The sequence below is a fragment of the Chiloscyllium plagiosum genome, unplaced genomic scaffold (assembly GCF_037043375.1).
Source record: "Chiloscyllium plagiosum isolate Xiang-an unplaced genomic scaffold, Cpla_swu_hap1 HiC_scaffold_30, whole genome shotgun sequence".
In the NCBI taxonomy this organism is placed as follows: Eukaryota; Metazoa; Chordata; class Chondrichthyes; order Orectolobiformes; family Hemiscylliidae; genus Chiloscyllium; species Chiloscyllium plagiosum.
This window is the reverse complement of record NW_028270168.1, coordinates 50,458,040-50,479,199: the sequence shown is the minus strand read 5'-3', so window position 1 is coordinate 50,479,199 and position 21,160 is coordinate 50,458,040. Positions and strand designations below refer to the sequence as shown.

Sequence of the window (21,160 nt, the reverse complement as noted above, 5' to 3'; positions counted from 1 at the left end):
TGCTTTCCCAAAATGCAGCACCTCGCATTTATCTGAATTAAACTCCATCTGCCACTTCTTAGCCCATTGCCCCATCTGATCAAGATCCTGTTGTAATCTGATATAACTTTCTTCGCTGTCCACTACATCTCCAATTTTGGTGTCATCTGCAAACTTACTAACTAAGCCTCTTATGCTCATATCCAAATCATTTATATAAACGACAAAAAGTAGAGTACCCAGCAATGAACCTTGCGGCATTCCACTGGTCACAGGCCTCCAGTCTGAAAAACAACCCTCCACCACCACCCTCTGACTTCTACCTTTGAGCCAGTTCTGTATCCAAATGGCTAGTTCTCTCTGTATTCCATGAGATCTAACCTTGCTAACCAGTCTCTCATTGGGAACTTGTTGAACGCCTCTACCGCTCTGCTCTCATCAATCCTCTTTGTTACTTCTTCAAAAAGCTCAGTCAATGTGTGGTGGGAAATTTTAACTTATTCTAGTGAAAACTGTTGAAATTGGATTGGCTGCTGTTTTACATCCTACCATTTCTGTGGATTTCTCTGGTGGAAAGGCTTCAGTGTTCTGTTAATCCTGAGAGCGATGACATTGGGAGTTCTCAACTCATAGCAGGACTCCCTATATTGGTAAGATCAGTGGGGAGGAACCAGACACAGCGCGATCCAAACAAAGTCCTCAATGATAGTTCAGGCAGAAAATAATAGTGTGCTATCAATGCCCGCAATGGCAATGAATCCGCAGCAGTTGTGAGATCCCTAGTCATCAAGGTTTCTTTGCCATTGGAACTAGATCTGTCTTCATTCAGAGAATGTAGATATGTCGATGTGCAATAGCATTCCCACATGAAAATGTCCCACATAAGGCATCTACCTAGAGGTATCCAGCACTCCCATACACACAACATAAGCCCTTGCAGAGATCAGCGAGAGGTGATGTGGGCAAGATTGAGAGATCTGGAATTTTCTAGCTTCAGAACTGCATGTAGATAACAGAATTGTGACTCAGTAATTTCATTCCTGGAATAGGAACACAAGAGCATTTTGACAGCTTTCTTCACAACCGAGCAGTCCTCTTCATTATCTACATGGTGAAGGGCTAGACAAGGTGCTTTAAAAATAACCTGTATCATCACTAATCTGGTTGGAAAACCACATCTGACAGATTAATTACCTGTGGTCTGGAAGTCCAAAGTCCAAAGACACCAAATTCAAACTTAATCCCAGAACCTGAAATGTATGAACCCAATTTGGGAGGAACCTCCTGTATGAAAGGGCATAATTGTTTGAGAATACACATTGGCAAGATGAAGCACAGAAAAGAAATCAAAGAAAGGAATGTCAGTGATCTCAAGGCCCAGGATCAACTAAACCTCCCAGGAGTATCTGCTGAATACGTGGTCAGGGATGCTGCTCGAAGATCAGGCTCATCAGCTACACAAGGACCCATAGACATGCAACATGGAATTTCATAGGTGGCCAATCATACGTGCTGGCGAACAATTGCTGACAATGACACAACACCCTACCCTATTTTAATTTGCATTTGTTCCATTCATAGTGCAACAACAGAACCAATTTCATCAGATTAGGCTGAAATCATTCTGCTCATATGTATGTCTAAGAGAGGGAGTAGAAAACAGAGAGAGAGGGAGATAAAGAGAGAGATAAAGTGAAAGGCTTAATGAGGAAGATAGAGAAATTAATATATAAAAGTAGTGAAACAGAAAAGTATCTATGGAAAACAATGCATTGGATTCCTGCTGGGTGTGAGTTACATTGTGAAAAGTGGACAGTGGTCTCTGCCCCAAGCAAATTTACACAAATATTAATTGATTCCTGCCCTATTGCTCATTAAACTTAAACTCCTGGTATTGCATTCCTTAATCCTGGGTAGCTCAATTACAGTGTTGTGGTATTCAGTGTTGTAGAAAACATTTTTATATACTTGTACATATGAATAGAACCATCAGTATTATCTATCATCAATAAAACAATACTCTTCATTTACCTTGCACTTTCAAGTATGATTTACAAGGCTGTTACTGAGACTGGGAGGGTTGGAGCAGTTGGGCATTGAATTATAAGGAGAGGCTGATACGCTGGGAGTTGTTTCCCTCGGAAGCTTGAGGGGCGATCTTATAGAGTCACAGATGCATTCAGTCATACAACAAGGAAATGAGGCTGGGAAGTAGTAATGGGGAACAAAGAAATAGTGCCAGAATTGAACAGATACTTTGCATCAGTCTTCACCATAAAAGATGCCAGCAGCATCTCAGAACATCAAGAGAGTCAGGAGGCAAGGGTGAGTGTAGTAGCCAACATAAAGGAAAAGGTGCTGAGGAAATTGAAAGATCTGACAGTGGGTAGATCACTTGGATAGATGGACTACAACCCAGAGTTCAGAAGGAGATAGCTCAGGAGATTGTGGAGACATTAGTGATGATCTTTCAGGAATCACTGGAGTCAGTGGGGGGAGGGGGGGGGGAGGTTTCACAGGACTGGAAAATGGCTAATGTAACATCTCTGATTAAGAAGAGAGTGGGAGGCAGAAGACAGGCAATGAAACGCCGGTGAGCCTGACCTCAGTTGTTGGTAATATTTGAGTGTCCATTGTTAAGGATGAGATTGTGGAGTACTTGGAAGTAGATGGTAAAATAGTATTGGGTCAGCACAACTTTGTCTTGAGATGGTCATGCCTGACAAATCGGTTAGAATTCTTTGAGGAGATAATGAGCAAGTTACACAAGGTAAGGCAGTGGACATGATTTATTTGTATTTCCAGAAGGCCTTTGACAAGGTGCTGCTCAGGAGGCTGCTAAATAAGGTAAGTGCTCATGGTGTTAGGTACTGGCATGAAAAGAGGATTTACTGACTGGCAGAAAGCAGACTATGGGGATAAAGAAGTCTTTTTCAGGATGGCAGCCCGTGACTAGTGTCAGGTGTCACTGGTTCATCAGGTGTCACTGTTCGGTTAATTATGTGGAAGAAGGAACTGAGGGTATTGTTGTTGAGTTTGCAGATGGCACAAAGGTTGGTGGAAGGACAGGTAGTGTTGAGGAATTAGGAAGTTGCAGTTAGACTTCAACAGGGTAGGGGAGTGGGCAAAGATGTGATGGATAGAATACAATGTATCAAAGTCTAAGATTATATACACTTTGGTAGGAAGAATAGAGACATAGACTATTTTCTAAACAGGCAAAGCTTTGGAAATCTGAAGGATAAAGGGACTTTGGAGTCCTAGTTCAGGATTTTCTTACAGTGATGAAAGTGGTGAAACAGTGTGTTGCACAATTGGAACAGTTACCAGCTGTATTACGACCTGTACTCTGGCCATATGATAAAGGCAGCAGAGAATAATATGAACTAAGTAGTGGGGCAAGCAATCATGTGAGATATGTGTAAATTAAAGGGAAACAGAGAAATGTTGCAATTTGGGTAATGATAACATCACCATAGCAGGAAGAAACAGTGCAGAAACATACAGATACACCAGAGATAACGCCATAGTTTGCGCAAGCAGAAAAAAACCTCAATATTTAAATGTCTGCAGCATTCAAATTAAATGGATGAATGCCATTTTAAATAGAAATATATGTACGAAACAAAAACAGAAGCTGCTGGAAAAGCTTAGCAGGTCTGGCAGTATTAGTGAATAGACATCAGAGTCAATAATCCAGAGCTAGATCTTGCAATATCTTTTGGCAGAGAGCAAGTTATGACAAGGGATTCTTGCCATGAAGTCCAGTGAGATTTCTTGCTGTATCTTACCAAACATGCCTCATTAATTACATACCCTGCACTTTTGACATCCCTCACATCAATACTAGCCCCATCTCACCGTGCTCTGTTCCCAGAAAATTGGGCTTCTCTCACATCTGTGCCAAATTTGAAAGCCCAATTGTGCTCAATGACCAGCATTGTCAGTTTGGAGCTGCCTGCACTATTCCAAACATTTACTCCAGACATGAAATACAAGGGGAAATTTTTGTCCCACTTTCCAAGTAGGCATTTCAAGACCCTGCTGGAGAGGGTGGTGCAGATGTGGACATGCTTTTTCCTCAGGACCAGAAGTGAAGGCCACAACACCAAACCATGTCAATCTGGTGCGAGGTTTCCATCAGGATCAGTGCAGACTTACTATCTGGAATGTCAATGATCTTCTCCACTTCAGCAGCATGAATGCCACAGTCATCTCCGCTACTTACCCACCATCCAGCATGGCTCATCCTCACTAATGCCTGTGACATCTTCCCTTCTCATTGTTACTTAGCTCAACCTTGACAGCACGAACCCTAGATGCCACCTGTGCTTACTCACTCACTCAGGAATCTCCCCTCATGCAACAAATGTAACAGCTTTGCCATCCCCTTTCATCTATTGTAATGTCTGCTTCTTGCTCATTCCAGAGAAAAACAGCCCACAATAGGGTAGAAAGTTCAAGGCCATTGGTGGACTGCCCTACATTTGGCTCCTCTTGTCTTTAATAATCCCAAGTGGCAGAACATCTTGTCTTTAATCATCCCAAGTGGCAGAATGACCATCTCCCAGCCTTTCAACTGGTATTGGAGGCTACCTTTGATTTATGATGTAGGGACTTTCGTCTGAATGTCACTCCCTTCGACTTGACTGAGGACCAGTGACAACCATGACAAGATTCCTGGTTTTGAGCCTGCACTTAATGGCAAGGCAAGTTAAGGAAATGCAAGACAGGGATACTGTTAGCATAAGGTAGTGAGTGAGTACAATGAGAGCAAGAGATGTATTTTAGGCAAGTCCATGATTTGGATATGTGTCCCTGGGCACGCAATGTCCTATTTACAGCATTACTGTGATAGTTGCCAGTGCAGCCAGAGATGCATCATTGAAGTGCATAGCATACTGTAAGTGGATCGGATATGTGTCATGAGGGTTCTCAGAGACTGGCATGTCAGATGCCAATGTCCAATGGTGTTGGTCAGTGCATATAAAGTTTGCTCTGAGAAGTTGGTGCTCAGTGTCAAACGAAGAGGGGTAAACGAAGAGCTGAGGTCAATAGTATGCACTCTAATTTCCAAGTCAAAAATTCTCGTCACCTAGTTTGGTTGTCTCATTTGGTAAAACAGGAAGCTGAATATTAATAAGATGAGTCATACTGTTAATAAGGCATTTAACAGGTTATAGGAGAAAGTGAGGTCTGCAGATGCTGGAGATCAGAGATGGAAATGTGTTGCTGGAAAAGCGCAGCAGGTCAGGCAGCATCTAGGGAACAGGAGAATCGACGTTTCAGGCATTAGCCCTTCTTCAGGAATTTAACAGGTTATAATCCTGCTTGAAGAGTTGTTGGAGGAAGATGGGAATATCAAATTCAAAATACAACCAGATTACTTATGTTCTTAAAGAATAGCCAAGCATGCTCAAGAGGCTGAATGGTCTACTGGTGAAGAATGATGACCTAGAAAAACTAAGCAGAAGGACAATCAATAATGCAGATTCACAGCCTAAGTAGATCCTGGAATTAGGCCAGCATGCCATTTCAAAAATGTCCATTTTAAAATTATTACTGATTATTTATCTGCTTAGTACTTTTTACTGTCTTGGTCCTTAATGTTTAGATTGCATGTGTCAGAAGGAGAAACTTCAGTTTATTCATGTTGTGGAGGAGAAATGTGCTCTCAGCCTTCCGAGAGAACCCTCTCCAAGTTTAAGTCATGCTGATCTAAGGTAATGCATACCTTTTGTGGACGGAAGCAGAGGGTTGCTAAGGGACATTGATTATTTAAAGAAAGTGACATAAACTAGCAGATGGATTTCAATATAAGGAAATGTCAGTGATGAAAGATGTTTGTCATTTATATCAATTCAAAGTTTGTGAGAAGATTTGTAGCTCGGGTGCTCGTTGCTGTGGTTCTGTTTGCCGAGCTGGAAATTTTTGTTGCAAACATTTCGTCCCCTGTCTAGGTGACATCCTCAGTGCTTGGAAGCCTCCCGTGAATCGCTTCTGTGGTGTTTCCTCTGTCATTTATAGTGGCCTGTCCCTGCCGCTTCCGGTTGTCAGTTTCAGCTGTCTGCTGTAATGGCCGGTATATTGGGTACAGGTCGATGTGTTTGTTGATGGAGTTTATGGATGAGTGCCATGCTTCTAGGAATTCCCTGGCTGTTCTTTGTTTGGCTTGCCCTATAATGGTAGTGTTGTCCCAGGGAATTCCTAGATCCAATATACCGGCCACTACAGCGGACAGCTGAAACTGACAACCGGAAGCGGCAGGGACAGGCCACTATAAATGCCGGAGGAAACACCACAGAAGCGCTTCATAGGAGGCTCCCAAGCACTGAGGATGTCACCTAGACAGGGGACGAAACGTTTGCAACAAAAATTTCCAGCTCGGCGAACAGAACCACAGCATTTATATCAATATAATTTTTTGGAAATTGGATTTCAAAATAGAGGCAGATGAGTGGTTGGTTTCTTCTTTGAAGGGCTTGTTTAAAAAAAAATACAAAATAATATAGTTCTTCCAGAACAGTAACCTAAATCCAGTTTATATCTCTATGACTCTATAAATGGGAAGCCTTAAAAAACAACAGAGGACAACTAAAAAAATCAACAAGGGATAAAAGATGAAGCATGAGGGTAAGCTAGCTAGTAATATAAAACAAAATTACAAGAATATTTTTAAAAATATAAACAGTATGAGAGAGGCAAGAGTGTACATTAGATCATCGAAAATGAGATTGAAGAAATTGTAATGGGGGGAGAAGAAATGGCAGAGGAACTGAAAAGGTACTTTGCATCAGTCTGCAAGTGGAAGACACCAGTAGTATACCAGAACTTCATGAGTCAGGGGTCGGAAGTTTGTGTACTAGTTATCACTAAGGAGAAGATGCTGAAGAAGATCAAAAGGTGGGTAATTCATTCACATTGAATGGACTATGCCCCAAGATTCTGAATGAAATAGCTGAGGAGATTGTGAAGGTATTGGTGATATTTCAAGAATCACTGGAATCAGAGGACTGGAATATGGTTAATGTAACACTCCTGTTTGAGAAGGGAAGAGGCAGAAAGTGGGAGATTAACCACTGGTTTGCATGACCTCTGTCTTTGGTAAGGTTTAGAGTTTATTATTCAGGATGAGCTTGTAGACTAATTTTAAGTCCATAGTAAAATCGGCTGAGTCAGCATGGTTTTGCCCAGGGAGGTCATGCTTTACAAATCTTAGAATTCTTTGAGGAGGTTGTGAGAAAGTTAGACAAAGGGGAAGCCAGTGCTCATGATCTACTTGGATTTTCAGAAGGCCTGTGACAATGTGCCGCACAGGAGGCTGCTCAATAAGATGGTGTTCGTGACAAGGTACTGGCACGGATGTTGGATTGGGAGAAAGCAAGGACTGCAGATGCTAGAGATCAGAGTCAAAAGGTGTGGCACTGGAAAATCACAGCTGGTCAGGCAGCATCCGAGTAGCAGGAGAGTCGACATTTTGAGCATAAGCTCTTCATCAGGAATGTGTATGTGTGAGGTGAGATGGAGTGGGGGGCAAGGGGCTGAGATATAAATTTGAGGGGGGTGGGAAGGTAGCTAGGAATGCAATAAGTCGACAAAGGTAATGGGTGATGCTGATAGGTCGGAGTGGATAGGTGGGAAGGAAGATGGACAGGTACGGCAGTTCAAAGGGCAGTGCTGAGTTGGAGGGTTTGATCTGGGAGATGGTGGGGGGAGGGGGGATAAGGAAATTGTTAAATCGACATTGATTCCGTGTGGTTGGAGGATTCCAAAGTGGATGTTGTCGGGTGGCTTGGATTTGGCAGTGGAGGAGGCCCATGACTTGCATGTCCTTGGTGGAGTGGGAGGGAGAGTTGAAGTGGTCGGCCACAGTGCAGTGAGATTGTTTAGTGCGTGTGTCTCGGAGACATTCTCTGAAACATTCCGCAAGTTGGCGTCCTGTCTCCCTGATGTAGAGGAGATCACAGTGAAAGCAATGGTCACAGTAGATGAGGTGTTTGGATGTCTAGGAACATCTTTGCTGGATGTGGAAGGATCCTTTGGGTCCTTGGATGGAGATGAGGGGGCAGGTGTGGACACAAGTGTGGGGAGCTTGGACCTAATGACGGACTCACGGAGGGAATGTTCTCTGCGGAATGCTGAAAGGGGTGGGGAGGGAAATATTTCTCTGGTAGTGGGGTTTGACTGTAGGTGGTAGAAATAGCGGAGGATGATGCGTTGTATTCAGAGATTGGTGGGATTTAGGTGAGGCCTGGGTGGGGTGGTTCTATCCTTGTTGGGGATTGGAGGGGTGGGGTTCAAGGGCAAAAGTGAGAGAAGTGGAGGAGATGCGCTGGAGGGCATTGTTACCACATGGGAGGGGAAATTGCAGTCCTTGAAGTAGGAAGCTATCTGAGATGTTCTGGAGTGAAATTGATCCTCCTCAAAGCAGATGTGGTAGAGATGGAGGAATTGGGAATGAGGGATAGCACTTTTTACAGGAGGTACAGTGGAAAGAGATGTAGTCCAGGTAGCTGTGGGAGCTGTTGATTCGGTCACCAGAAATGGAGATGGAGAGATCCAGGAAGGGGAGGGAGGTATCTGAGACAGGACAGGTGAGCTTGAGGTCAAGGTGGAAGGTGTTCATAAAATTCAACCTCCTCGTGGGAGCATGAGGTGGCATTGATACAGTCATCAATGTAGTGGAGGAAAAGGTGGGGAATGGTGCAGTATAACTGCAGAGATGGACTGTTTTACCTATCCGCCAAAGAGGCGGACATAGCTGAGGTCCATGGGGTGCCCGTGGCTATCCCTTTGGTCTGAAGGAAGTGGGAGGATTTGAAGAAGAAATTGTTGAGGGTGAGTACCAGTCAGCCAATCAAATGAGTGTGTCGGAGGAAGGGTACTGATTGGGTCAGTGGGACAGGAAGAAATAGAGGACTTGGAGGCCATCATCATGGTGGATGTACATGTACAGGGACTGGATGTCCATGGTGAAGATGACACAATGGAGGAGGTGGAGGGCATGCATGGTGCCCCGAATGTATGTGGGGAGACTTTGGACCAAGGGGGACAGGATGGTATCAAGGTATGTGGAGACAAGTTCCGTGGGGCAGGAGTGAGCAGAGACAATAGGTAGGCAGGGGCAGTCAGGTTTGTGAATTTTGGGTAAGAGGTAGAACCAGGCAGTGTGGGGTTCCTGGACTATGAGGTTGGATGCTGTGGATAAGCGATCCCCTGAGATGATGAGGTTGTGGATGGTCTGGGAGCTAATCATTTGGTGATGGAAGGTGAGGTCGTGATTGAGTTGGCAGTAGGAGGAGATGTCCGTGAGTTGGTGTCTGGCTTCAGCGGTGTACAGCTTGGTGCACCAAACTACCACTGTGCCCAACTCCCCCCTTGTCCAGTGGTTTGATGGTGAGGTTGAGGTTGGAGCGGAGGAAGTGGAGGGCTGCGCATTGCAAGGGTGAGAGGTTGGAGTGGGTGAGAGGGGTGGACAGGTTGAGGAGGTCAATGTCGCAGCAGCAGTTGGAGTTGAAGAGATTGAAGACAGGTAACAGATCAGCACGGGGTGTACAAGTGGATGTGGTATGTTGGAGGCGGGTGAACGGTGGGTGGGAGCCCCGATGGAAAACGTTAACATGGAGGTGAAGTCAGCAGTAGAAAAATTCAATGTTTCAACGTGTGTTGAATTCATTGATCTGGGACCGTACTGGGATGAAGGTGACACCTTTACTGAGGACTAATCGTTCATCCTCAGTGAGGGAGAGGTCTGGGGTGATGGTAAAAACATTGCAGGGCTGGAGGCTAGGACCTGGTGTAGGGCCCGAGTTGAGAATGGATGCAGAGACCATTTCTGGAGTGGGTGAGGTTATGGTATCATGGGTGACATCACCAAATGACATGACACACGCTGTGGGCGTCAGGGGGGACGGAAGTGGTGCATGCAGTGACATCCGCGGGGGCGGAAGTGACATTCCATGTGACCTTCGCAATGTCTTCGGCGGTGGCTGTGTGTTTGTCAGTGGTGGCGTTGGTGGCGGAAATTCCCCTCATTGGAATCGTGACCAGCTACCAAACCATCTCCTCAACTGAATTTCTGCTCAGGATGCAAAGGAGGTACAGGAGGCCTGGGGTCTATCACCTTGAATGCAATTTCCTCACAATGAGGGAGGCACATTGCCACCGCAGATGGAGGCTGTTCATGGACACTGTCATCAGCTGGAGTGAGATTTGCGACCTGAAGGGTAGGTTGCAATCCTATGCTGCAGGTATTCAAAAGCAACAGCTGCATTAAATATATATGCAACTGACTGTTGCAGGATCAACAGGATCAAATGTGTGAGATCTCTCAATCCTCACCCCACAAATGTTTCAAGGCTGTAACCAAGGCAATTTATGTCAGATTACATCTCTTCAACTTATTTCTGCATGACAATGCCAGTGGTGCAGCTTGGGTAGTAAGTGTTTGTGAACATAGCTGGCCTCCCCAGGGGTGGGAGAGGAATAAAGGGAACTTGTGGTAGAACTCTTAGAGTTTATATCATGTGCTCTGCACAACAGAAGCAGGCAAAGTGTACATATGATGAAAGCTGAAGAGCTGGGAGGACTGCAGCAGTCTCCCAAGGAAAAAGTTGAGTAAGTTTCTCAGGTGGAACATTACATCCAGAAGGACAGATTGTTGTAGCATCTAATGCAACAAGCCAAACAGGAATTAATTGACATCCGTTTCAATAGATCTGAAATTGCTAGAGATACTCAACCGGTGTGGGCAGCATATGTGGAGAGAAAACAGAGTTGAATTCTGAAGAAGATTCACTGGACTCAGTTAAAAATCACACAATACCAGGTTATAGTCCAACAGGTTTATTTGGAAGGACTAGCTTTCGTAGCAAACATTTGCTATAAATTCTGTGTCTTACGATCTTATACTCCACAACCACTTGATGAAGGAGCAGCACTCCAAAAGCGATGCTTCCAAATAAACCTGGTAAAAAACAATGACTGCAGATGCTGGAAACCAGAGTCTAGATTAGAGTGGTGCTGGAAAAGCACAGCAGTTCAGGCAGCATCCGAGGAGCAGTAAAATCGACGTTTCGGGCAAAAGCCCTTCATAAGGCATAAACCTGTTGGACTATAACCTGGTGTTGTGTAATTTTTAACTTTGTACACTCCATTCCAACACGGCACCTCCAAATCATCACTGGACTCAAAATGTTAACTGCTTTCATTCATCAGACACCATCCTGCTGAGTGTCTCCAGTACTTTCTGTTCTTGTTTCAGGTTTCGAGCAAGAACAGTTCTTTGTTTTGTTCAAGAGATCGGAGTTGGGTGCAGTGGTCATTCACACATTGTAACTTTGTGGTTGCTCAAAAGCGACACTATTTATGCACAGAGGCAAATGCAGCTTTTTTTGTTTATTTTTCTTTGCTTTTCTTGTTCAATAGAAGCTAATGTTTTCAACAGTATGATTGACTTTCAACATGTGATGCTTTCACACTGAACAAAAAAAAGGTACTGTACTATGCTGGGTATTACGGAAACAGTAACATTCTTCAGACAGGGTGAAATGGAAAGGTAGGTTGTGCAGCTTCACCCTTATAGCTGCAGTTAAAAGCCAGTTGATTAAACAGGTGATGATGTAAAATAGCAAAATGTTTATGAATATGAAATTCTATTTTCACCCATAACCTCAGAAGCTTTTCCATTACATATGCATTGAAGTTTGTAGTTGACAGTGATTGATCTGATGCATAGTTGATGAGCACGTGGTGCTGCAGAGGTGTAATGATTTCCTGGTCGGTGACAGTCTACAGTATAATAAGCCTGCTTACATGCAGTCTATAAATATATTATTGGTTGTATTTGAATTGAGGACCATAAATTAATAGAGGGGGCATTCAGATACTTTACACATTGAATAATATGAAGTTTGGGCAATTTAAATTCAAGCTTTTTATTCATGTACCAACAGTAACAATCAGTTTGTATATCAACTACATGTGCACAATTTGGAATTAATGATTGCAATCTCAATATTCATAATTACAGAGAAGGAATCCAGAATTGTTTTAAGTTCAAATCACAAGCAAAGTTTTCCTGCAGTACTCCCAACAGCATCAAAGTTGAAAATTTTCCCTCATACTGATATACTGTGATAGTTTATTATGCAATTTCCTTTGCATGTGATGTTTGATTGTAATTTTGTATCAATTTGTACGATATTCACAGATGTGCAGTCCAAAGATGTGCAGGTCAGGTGAATTGGCCATGCTAAATTGCCCGTAGTGTTAGGTAAGGGGTAAATGTAGGGGTATGGGTGGGTTGCGCTTCGGCGGGCGGTGTGGACTTGTTGGGCCGAAGGGCCTGTTTCCACACTGTAAGTAATCTAATCTAATATTAAACGTTATACTAACTAATCTTATTTAATGTAGAATATTTACTAAAAATGGCTTATTTCCTGCAATCTGGACAAGATATGGATCAGAATCCTTAGTTAACACTGTTTTGATGCACAACAGCACCCAAAATGCCTGATAGTATCAATAATGAAGCCATTATTGACTTGATATATAAGCAAATTTTACTTACCGATACATGTAAGTGTCTGTAATCATGAGAGACACATCTGGCAAAACTTGGTGGCCCCCAAAATGCAATTCCATGAGAATTTAATAAACATTTGCGGCTGGCTGAACCTACACATCATGGAAACAAAAAAACCTGCAAGTTAATTTGATAAATGTTCCCCCCCTACTGCATATAGTTCTGTCAATCTCAACAGCAATCACAGTGCATAGGAATGGATTAAAATCATGGGGGAGCCAGCTTTTTAATCTTGAACACAGAACATTAGGCTCTTTGGCCCTTGATGTTGCGCTGACTTGTGAAAATAATCTCATGCCCATCAAACCTACACCGTTCCATTATTATCCATATGTATGTCCAATGCCCATTTAAATGCCCTTAACGCATGCGAGTCTACGACTGTTGACTGTCAATAAGAAGTTGCAATCAATAGCTGAAGATCCATCTGCACTGCTTTTCTGTTAACTCTTAGGACTGTGTCAAGTGATTTAAACAAAAATATGTGAAATACTTGTTAAAATATTGCAGCATATTTAAGTTAACCATTGGACTATTTTCAACTCATTTAAGATGGATTTGCTACAGGCACTCTTTTTGTTCATGTATATAATACAGCTTTGTTTTAATTTGTGGCATGTGGGTATCACAAACTAGACCAAACTTATTGTAAACCCCTAATTGTCCTTGAAAAGGTGTTGGTGAACTGCCTTCTTGAACCAGTGCAGTTCACGTGATGTAGGTACATCCATTGTACGATTAGAAAGGCAGCTAGGAGATTTTGATCCAGTGATAGTGAAGGAATAGCAATGTTGTTCCAAGTCAGAAGGTTGTCTGACTTGAAAGGGGCCCTATCAAGTGTTGGTGTTTCCATGCATGTGTTATCCGTGTACTTCAAGCTTGTAGAGATCACAGACTTGGGAGGTGCTATTGAAGGGGCCTAGGTGATTTGTTGCAGTGCATCTTATAGATGTACACACTGCTGCCATTGCGTATTGGTGATAGAAGATCTGAGTGTTTAATATGGTGAATAGGATGCTAATCAAGCGGGCTACTTTTTCTGGATGGTGACTCTTAAGTGATGTTTGAACGCATTCATCTAGGCAAATGGTGAGTATTCTATCACGTTCATGACCCTTTAGATGGTGTCAGGCTTTGTGGAATCAAATGAGTAAATTCATTACAAAAATGTTCAGCTGTTGATCTGTCTTTGTAGCCACCGTATTTCTTTGTTGGTCCTGTTCAGTTTCTGGTCAATTATAACACCTTGGATGTTACACTGGAGGATTCAGCAAAGGGAAGATTCACCACTGAATTTCATGTGGTGATGCCTAAATTATCTCTTCTTAGAGATGCTCATGCATGGCATTTGTGTGGTGTGAATATCACTTCCCACTTATCAGCCAAAGCCTGAATGTTGCCATCACAAATTGTACTGAATGTGGTGCCAACAGCAATGAACATCCCACTCATGAATTTGTGATAGAGGGAAGGCCCTGATGAAACAGCTGGAAAATAGTTGGGCTAGGGATGCTACCGGAAGGATTTCTGGCAGTAATATCCCGTGACTAAGGTGGAGGAACTTCGACAACAGCACCCAGATTCTTTTGTGATATGTATGGCACCAACAAGTGGAGGAGTCCCCCCTTCCTTCATTTTGCGAAGGATCCTTGATGTCAAGCGCAGTCACTCTCACCGCCACTCTTGTGTTCAGCAAGGTTAGGAGTTAAGTGACAATAGTTGAACTAAAATTGAAATTAGTGAGCATGTTACTTGCAGGCGAGCAAATGTCACTTGACAGAGCTTTTGATGATGCCTTCCGTTGCTTTAATGATAATTCTGAGTGGATTTGTGGAGCAGTGACTGGTTGATTTGTCCTGCTTTCTGACAGTGGCGGGAGCAATTTTGTTATTTGTTTTGCTTTTAGTCAAAAGAGTATTATATATGTGTTCGTACATTTCGAAGAAGGCAGTGGAAGCATGGTGAATAAATATGTTTAGAACAAAGAACAAAGAAAATTACAGCATTGGAACAGTCCCTTCGGCCCTCCAAGTCTGCACTGATCTAGATCCTCCATCTAAACCTGTCACCTATTTTCTAAGGAGCTGTATCCCTCTGCTACCTGCCCAATATGTATCTGTCTAGATACATCTTAAATGATGCTCTCGTGCCTGACTCTACCACCTCCGTGGCAAGGTGTTCCAGGTACCCACCACCCTTTGCATAAAGAACTTAGCATGCGTATCTCACTTAAACCTTTCCCCTCTCACCCTGAACTTGTGACCCCCTAAAAATTGAGAGCCCACTCTGGGGAAAAAGCTTCTTGCTATCTATCCTATACCTCTCACGATTTTGTAGACCTCAGTCAGGACCCCCTCAACCTCCTTTTTTCTAATGAAAATAATCTTAATTTACTCAACCTCTCTTCATAGCTAGCACCATCCATACCAGGCAACATCCTGGTGAATCTCCTCTGCACCCTCTCCAAAGCATCCATATCCTTTTGGTAATGTGGCAACCAGAACAGTACGCAATATTCCAAATGTGGTCAAACCAAAGTCCTATACAACTGTAATATCACCTGCCAACTCATAGATTCCATACGCTGACCGATGAAGGAAAGGATGCCATATGCCTTCCTGATCACTCTATCGACCTGCGTTGCCACGTCAGGGTACAATGGACCTGAACACTCAGATCTCTCTGTACATCAATCTTCCCCAGGGCTTTTCCATTTACCGTATAGTTCTGTCTTGAATTGGATCTTCCAAAATGCATCATCATGCATTTGCCCATACTGAACTCAATCTCCCATTTCTCTTTCCAACTCTCCAATCTATCTATATTCCGCTGCATTCTCAAACAATCCCCTTCACCACCTGCAACTCCACCAACCTTAGTGTCATCTGCAAACTTGCTAATCAGACCACCTATAACTTCCTCCAGATCATTTATGTATATGTTTAAGTTAGAGGTAATTAAACTAAATTAGATTTCTGTTAGGCAAGACAATCAAATGTCATGGATATATGGGAATGTGCAATTCAAAACACAAACAGATCAGCCATGATCATATTGAATGTTGGAGCAGGTCTAAGGGGCTGAATGGTCTACTTCTATTCCTCTACTAACAGGATGGTCTTGACTTGAACCAGAGAGTACCAATTTCTTGCGGGGGGGAATATTTGCAAATGCTCTTTGGGTGGGTTTAAACTAATTCAGCAGAGGAAAGGGAACCTAAATTGTAGTTCAAGCATATATGAGGTTGAGAGTAGGGATATCCGAATTAAGGTTTCAGGGTTGCAAGAAGGCACTGGCAAGCAAAACGTTGGTTTGAAGTGTGTCTATTTCAACGTCAGGAGCATCCAGAATAAGGTGGGTGAATTTGCCGCATGGGTCGGTACCTGGGATTTCGATGTTGTGGCCATTCAGAGTCATGGATTGAGCAGGGACAGGAATGATTGTTGCATGTTCTGGGATTTAGATATTTTAGTAAGAACAGAGAAGATGGTAAAAGAGGTGGGGGTGTGGCATTGTTAGTCAATGACAGTATTATGGCTGCAGAGAGGACGTTTGAGTACTTGTCTACTGAGGTAGTACAGGCTGAGAGTAGAAACAGAAAAGGAGAGGTCACCCTGTTGGGAGTTTTCTATAGGCCTCCGAATAGTTCCAAAGATCTAGAGGAAAGGATAGCAAAGATGATTCTCAATAAGAGCGAGTGGCAGGGTAGTTGTTATGGGGAACTTCACCTTCCCAAATATTGACTGGGGATACTACAGTTCAAGTACTTTAGATTGGTCAGTTTTTGTCCATTGTGTGCAGGAGGGTTCTGACACTGTACATATACAGGCCAACAAGGGACGAGGCCACATTAGATTTGGCACTGGGTAATGAACCTGGCCAGGTGTTAGATTTGGAGGGAGATGAGCACTTTGGTGATAGTGACCACAATTCAGGGATAGGTATACACCGAAGGGCAAGAACTACAGCTGGGGGAAAGGTAATTACAATGTGATTAGATAAGTTTTAGGATGCATAGGATAGAGAAGGAAACTGCAGGGGATGGGCACAATAGAAATGTGAAGCTTATTCAAGGAATGGCTACTGTGTGTCCTTAATAAGTACGCACCTATCAGGCAGGGAGGAAGTGGGTAAGCAAAGGAGCCGTGGTTTACTAAACAAGTTGAATCTCTTGTCAAGAGGAAGGCGGTGGTTTATGTTAGGATGAGATGTAAAGGTTCAGTTAGGGCAATTGAGAGTTACAAGGTAGCCAGTTACAAAGACCTAAAGAGAGAGCTAAGACGAGTGAGGAGGGGTCTTGAGAAGCTGTGGGCGGATAGGATCAGGGAAAACCCTAAAGCTTTCCAGAGGTATAAAAGGGATAAAAGACTAACTAGAAAAAGATTAGGGCCAATCAAGGGCAGTAGTGGGGAGCTGTGCGTGGAGTCAGAGAAGATAGGGGAAGCGGTAAATGAATTTTTTTTAAATCAGTATTCACACTGGAAAAAGACAACGTTGTCAAGGAGAATACTGAGAAACAGGCAACAAAACTAGATGGGATTGAGGTTCACAAGGAGGCATTAGAAATTCTGGAAAGTGTGAAAATAGATAAATCCCTTGGACTGGATGGGATTTATCCTAGGACTCTCTGCAAAGCTAGTGAGGACAATGCTGAGCTTTTGGCTTTGATCTTTATGTTGTCGTCTCCAAGAATAGTGTCAAAAGACTAGAAGATTGTTCAAAATGGGAGTAGAGACAACCCTGGTAATTATAGTCCTGTGACTTTTACTTTGGTTACAGGTAAAGTGTTGGAAATAGTAATCAGAGATAGGATTTATAATCATCTCAATTGGAATAAGTTGATTAGGGATAGTCAGCACGGTTTTGTGAAGGGTAGGTCATGCCTCACAAACCTTATTGAGTTCTTTGAGAAGGTGACCAAACAGGTGGATGAGCGTAAAACTGTTGATGTGGTATATATGGATTTCAGTAAGGTATTTAATAAAGTTCCCCATGGTAGGCTACTGTACAAAATACAGAGGCATGGGATTGATGGCGATTTAGTAGTTTGGATCAGAAATTGGCTAGCTGGAAGAAGACAGAGGGTGGTGGTTGATGGGAAATGTTCATTCTGGAGTTCAGTTACTAATGGTGTATCGCAAGGATCTATTTTGTCATTTTTGTAAACGACCTGAATGAGAGCGTAGAAGGATGGGTTAGTAAATTTGCGGATGAGGTCAGTAGAGTCGTGGATAGTGTGGAAGGATGTTGTAGGTTACAGAGAGAGATAGATAAACTGCAGAGCTGGGCTGAGAGGTGGCAGTTGGAGTTTAATGTGGAAAAGTGAGGTGATTCACTTTGAAAGGAGCAACGGGAATGCAGAGTACTGGGAGAATGTTAAGATTCTTGGAAGCGTGGATGAGCAGAGAGATCTCGATGTCCATGAACATAGATCCCTCAAAGTTGCCACCCAGCTTGATAGGGCTGTTAAGAAGGCATATGGTGTGTTAGCTTTTATTAGTAGAGGGATTGAGTTTCAGAACCATGAGATCATGTTGCAGCTGTACAAAATTCTGGTTTGGCGCACTTGGGAGTATTACGTGCAGTTTTGGTCACCGCATTAGAGGAAGGATTTGAAAGTTTTGAAAAGGGTTCAGAAGAGGTTTACTAGGATGTTGTCTGGTATGGAGGGAAAGTCTTATAAGGAAAGGTTGAGGGACTTGTGGCTGTTTTCATTAGAGAGAAGGAGGTTGAAAGGTGACTTAATTGAGACGTACAAGATAATCAGAGGGTTAGATCGGGTGGACAGTGAGAGCCTTTTTCCTCGGATGGTGATGGCTAGCATGAGGGGACATAGCTTCAAATTGAGGGGTGATAGATATAGGACAGATTCAGAATTAGTTTCTTTACTCACAGTAGTAGGGGCGTGGAACACACTGCCTGCAACGGTTTTAGGCTTTCAACTTTATGAGCATTTAAGTGGTCATTGGAGAGGGATATGGATGAGAATGGAACAGTGTAGGTTAGACGGGCTTTGGATTGGTTTCACAGAGTGGTGCAACATAGTGGGCTGAAGGGCCTATACTGGGCTGTAAAGTTCTGTGTTCCAAGTTCCAAATATGGAATTTAATCGATCAGCTGGGCACGTCTGGTGCTGGACCTTAATGTTGATGTGCTGTTTCATTGTGATGTTGGATATAGTGCTTAACAATTTGAGTGAACAATTACAAAAGGCCAGAAAGTTCAAAAATATCATAACGGTTTCTTCACTAAGCAATTGGAGACATACCAGTGCCCAGTAATGAAAGGTTTTGTTAACTGAACCTTGGGGAATAAGGACAAACTATGGATTAATGTCTTTATAATACAAACAACTGGAGAATAAGAATGCATTAATGCCTTTCTCATCTCTACTTTCTGCGCAGGCTGAGGAAAACCACCTCACACCACCAATCCTCAGCACAGTCTACAGAGGGTTCATTGAGAGTACCCTGAGCTGCGGCATCACTGGTTTGGGAATTGCACCGTCTCAGATCCTAAGACCCTATAACGGATAATGAGGACAGCTGAGAAAATCATCAGGGTTTCTCTTCCCTCCATTTGTGGGCGGCACGGTGGCACAGTGGTTAGCACTGCTGCCTCACAGCGCCAGAGACCCGGGTTCAATTCCCGCCTCAGGCGACTGACTGTGTGGAGTTTGCACATTCTCCCTGTGTCTGCGTGGGTTTCCTCCGGGTGCTCCGGTTTCCTCCCACAGTCCAAAGATGTGCAGGGTCAGGTGAATTGGCCATGCTACATTGTCCGTAGTGTTAGATAAGGGGTAAATGTAGGGGTATGGGTGGGTTGCGCTTCGGCGGGTCGGTGTGGACTTGTTGGGCCGAAGGGCCTGTTTCCACACTGTAAAGTAATCTAATCTAATCTAAAAAATTACAGACATTTGCTCCACACACTGATTCCGAAAGGCTAAGAGCATTGTGGAAGATGCCACACACCCCTCACTCAAACTCTTCTCTCTCCTGCCATCTGACAGAAGATACTCTATCAAATAATTAAGTCAAATTTAGGCCTTTACCAGGTCAACTACTGAAGAATGCATATAATTACCGTCTCTAGCCCTGCAAAAGCCAATCCTGTGTAATAGTGGACCTCATGATATTTGTTCTAAGAAAAGTAATTTTTGCATAAACTTTGTGTAAACATTGTCTGTCATTCTTAAGTAAACAGTGCTCTGATCATTAATTATGAGTCCACAAAGGCATTTGGGTGGGTATATGAATAGAAACGGTTTGGAGGGATATGGGCTGGGTGCTGGCAGGTGGGACTAGTTTGGGTTGGGATATCAGGTTGGACCGAAGGGTCTGTTTCCATGCTGTACATCTCTATGACTCTACAACTCTCTGTATTCCAGCAGCAATTTCAAAACCAATCAACAAGATTAATGTACATCAAATACACTTTTAAAATGCCTTCAAAAAGAAGAACAACAACAAGTATACAGTTTAGAGTCATACAGCATGGAAACAGACCCTTCGGTCCAACTTGCTCATGGTGATTATGTTTCCCAAACTGAAGTAGTCCCATTTGCCGGCATTTGGCTCATATTTCACTAAATCTTTCCTATTCATGTACATGTCAAAATGTCTTTTAAATGTTGTAATTGTTCTAGCCTCCACTACTCCCTCTGGCAGTTAGTTCTATGTACCCACCACTCTGTGTGAAAAGGTTCCCTCACAGGTCCCTTTTAAATCTTTCCCCTCTCACCTTAAACCTATGCTCTCTAGTTTTAGATTCCCCTACCCCGAGGAAAAGACCTTGGATATTCACCCTACTCATGCCCCTCATAATTTTATAAATCTCAAAAAGGATATTCCTCAATCTCCTATGTTCCAGGGAAGAAAGTCCCAACCCATCCAGCCTTTCCTTATAACTCAAACTCGCCAGCCCCAGTAGCATCTTTGCAAATGTTTCTAGCACACTCTCCAGTTTAATAACATACTTCCTATAACAAGGTGACCAGAATTGTACACAGTACTCCAAAAGTGGCCTTACCAATGTATTGGGTAAAAACAGGTAAAAACAAGGACAGATCTGGAAACCAGAGTCTAGATTAGAGTGGTGCTGGAAAAGCACAGCAGGTTAGGCAGCATCCGAGGAGCAGGAAAATTGATGTTTCGGGCAAAAGCCCTTCATCAGGAATACAGGCAGGGTGCCTCTATTCCTGATGAAGGGCTTTTGCCCGAAACACCGATTTTCCTGCTCCTCGGATGCTGGCTCACCAATGTATTGGACAGCTGCAACATAGTGTCCCAACTCTTACACTCAGTGCTCTGACCAATGAAGGCAAGCATGCCAAATGCATTCTTCATCGCCCTGTCTAACTGTGACACACTGTCAAGGAATTACGTATCCACACTACTACGTCTCTGTTTGATAATAGTTCGCAAGGTCCTACATGTAAGTTCTGCCTGGTTTGCCTTATCAAAATGTAACACCTCACATTTATCTAAATTAAACTCCATCTGCCACTCCTCGGCCCATTGGCTCAGGTGATCAAGATCCTGCTGTACTCTTAGATAACATCCTTCATTGTCCTGTATACCACCAATTTTGGTGTCA

At 43.2% G+C, this 21,160-nt stretch overlaps 1 protein-coding gene across 7 annotated transcripts in view; it reads right to left on the bottom strand.

Annotated features, from left to right (window-relative positions):
* Positions 1–21,160, bottom strand: part of adgrb2 (adhesion G protein-coupled receptor B2) — an 805,995-nt gene that overhangs the window by 350,585 nt on the left and 434,250 nt on the right. For all 7 annotated transcript variants that reach the window (XM_043717943.2, XM_087976927.1, XM_087976929.1 and 4 more), the window contains one exon: positions 12,551–12,657. In XM_043717943.2, the coding sequence (XP_043573878.1) occupies positions 12,551–12,657 (107 nt within the window). The remainder of the gene's footprint in view (positions 1–12,550; positions 12,658–21,160) is intronic.